The sequence below is a fragment of the Malurus melanocephalus genome, unplaced genomic scaffold (genome assembly GCF_030028575.1).
Source record: "Malurus melanocephalus ecotype Western Australia unplaced genomic scaffold, MMel_1.1 scaffold_838, whole genome shotgun sequence".
NCBI lineage: Eukaryota > Metazoa > Chordata > Aves > Passeriformes > Maluridae > Malurus > Malurus melanocephalus.
The window spans coordinates 45,961-48,427 of NW_026624070.1; the positions used below are offsets into that span (position 1 = coordinate 45,961).

Sequence of the window (2,467 nt, forward strand, 5' to 3'; positions counted from 1 at the left end):
CCTTTCCTTTCCTTTCCTTTCCTTTCCTTTCCTTTCCTTTCCTTTCCTTTCCTTTCCTTTCCTTTCCTTTCCTTTCCTTTCCTTTCCTTTCCTTTCCTTCCCTTTCCTTCCCTTTTCCCTTTTCCCTTCCCTTACCCTGATCTCAGAGGTGAGAACCTCAGCTCCAAATCTCATCTCTGAAACTCTGATGTGGGATTATGACAATATAATGAATCAAATAATTGTAATGTAAAATACAAATGTGAGCCTTTCAAATAATTTTGTGATGTTTGTATTTGAATATAATTATGAAAAGATTTTGTTGGCCATTCTTATAGTAAAGTAATAAAGAGAGCAGTATATTCATAGTGAAGATATCAAACCTGAATAAAGTGAGCTTTTGATAGAAAGAAAATAAATTTCTTTTTTTTTAATTAGAAGGTTGGAATTGTTGTCATAATTAGTGTCATAACTGTATATGTCTTTTGTTTAATTAGAGGGTTCAAATTGGTGTCATAATTAGGGTCACAACTGTATATTGTTCTGATTGATTATTAATATTTTTACTGCCTCATAAAAAAATGATAATAATAATTATCTGAAAGTCAACGATGGGGTAAACTCCTTAAATTTCCACGGATTCTTTTGCTCCCACTGAAGTTTAAATCACAGCTAAAAGGCAGGTAYGGGTGGAGTTTAAAACACCCTCAGAAAAATCTGAGGTTTCAAGAAAAACATTTCACCATGGGGGAAGGAGTGCGATGAGCCAATTTCTGTTATCAACAGGAATTTTGGTGTGGAACAAACAATCAGAGAGCCAGCTGAGGAATGAAGCAGCCCCATGAAGGAGTTAGAGAAGCACTCACACTGTGACAGGGAATACACTGCTGGCTGCTGTCACCGTCATGCAGGTGCTGAACACCACCTGCTCGCAGTGGCCGTGCAGGACGCAGTCATCTGAGTTCCAGGCAGCCGGCAGGGTGAAGGTGATGTTGATCTCCTCATGGGATTCTCTGCCTTTGAGAAAAACACAGGGAAAGCTGGGTTTGGTTCACAAAAGGAGCTGAGCAATGATTATTGGGGTAAGRAGAGCACAGAAATGATGAAGGAAAGGAAGCGTCACCTTTCGGAGTCATCCCGGATCTTTACAGGCAACAAAGAGAGCAAAAAAAAGTTAAAACCCAAAACAAATAAAATCCTCCAGCTGCTGCTCCTTCTAATCCCTCCCACCCCAGAGCTGGGGTCATCGGGCTSCTTTCAGAAATTAAAAACTCTTTGTAAATGAATTCATGCCTGTTCACAGAGCTTTATCAGAAAAGCCTTTCTCCTCTTAAAAACTTYGTTCCCCGTTTGCTTTTTCTGATGCTCCTTTCTCAGATTGGGGATATTTGTGTAGAGAAAATCAGCAGATAATGAATTGCACACATTAAGTCATGTATGGTAACTCCACGTGGATAAATTCAGGCTGAAAATAAATCCAGACTGCTGCAAATGGAATTTGAATTTGATAACTCAAAAAGCAGCAGCAAACCAACAGCAGAAAATACAGCAATGCACATTCACAGCTATGGGCAATGCCTCCCCATGGGTTTGAGGCATTCAGCATTATTATAAAATGCAATTCTGGCTGAAAGCTAAAATTCAGTGAGAATTCAATAATAGAAATAAGAGAAAACAGAAATAATACAAATAGAAAAAGTAGAATATTATCAATTTCTATTAATTCTCTACCAACTCCTGTCAAAAGTCGCTGGCAGGCAGCCAGAGAGCAGATTGGTCYCTGCACACCACACAAACCATAATCATCTTATCTGCTGCTGTTTGTGATATTAAAGCTGATTCACTCCTGCATTTCAGATAAAATAGAATTTTTTAGGCAACATAATGCTCTGCTCGCTCTCTGCAGCATCCATGTCACACTGGAAGTGTCACCTGAGGACGTGACGGATTGAGACAAAACCAAACTGTTTGGAATTTAAAACATCATTAAAAATGACCTTCCACTGTCATTAGGTTAATAATTTCAAAGTGCAAAGCCTGGTCTTGGCACACCTGAGCATTCTTTTCCATTCTGAATGCAGGGAAAAGTTCCTTTAACAAACAAGAGAAGGGCTCCAGGCAGGAAAATATTCACAATAAATCTGGGAGCACTTCTGGGTTCTGTGTAAAAGATTAATCTCAGCAATAATTAGATGGGGAATTTTTTATTTGATTAGATACAGTAATTTAAATCAGAGAATTGTCTGGAATCATAGAAAGGTTTGGGTTGGAAGAGACCTTAAAAACTGCCAAAAAGGCAGGGACACCGTCCCCTATCCCAAGTTGCTCCAACCTGGCCTTGGACATATCCAGGGATTGAGGCAGCCACAGCTTCTCTGGGTACTCACCACCCTCAGAATAAAGAACTTTTCCCTAATATTTAATTTAAACCAAATGAGTTTCAGTTTGAAGCCAATCCCTTGTGAAAGGTTGGAAAAAACTCTAAAAT

General features: G+C 39.0%; 1 protein-coding gene across 1 annotated transcript in view; it reads right to left on the bottom strand.

The window, feature by feature from the left end:
- The window catches only part of TMEM248 (transmembrane protein 248), a 19,133-nt gene that overhangs the window by 3,606 nt on the left and 13,060 nt on the right, over positions 1-2,467 (bottom strand). The window contains exon 4 of the mRNA XM_057385527.1: positions 846-996. Within this exon, the coding sequence (XP_057241510.1) occupies positions 846-996 (151 nt within the window). The remainder of the gene's footprint in view (positions 1-845; positions 997-2,467) is intronic.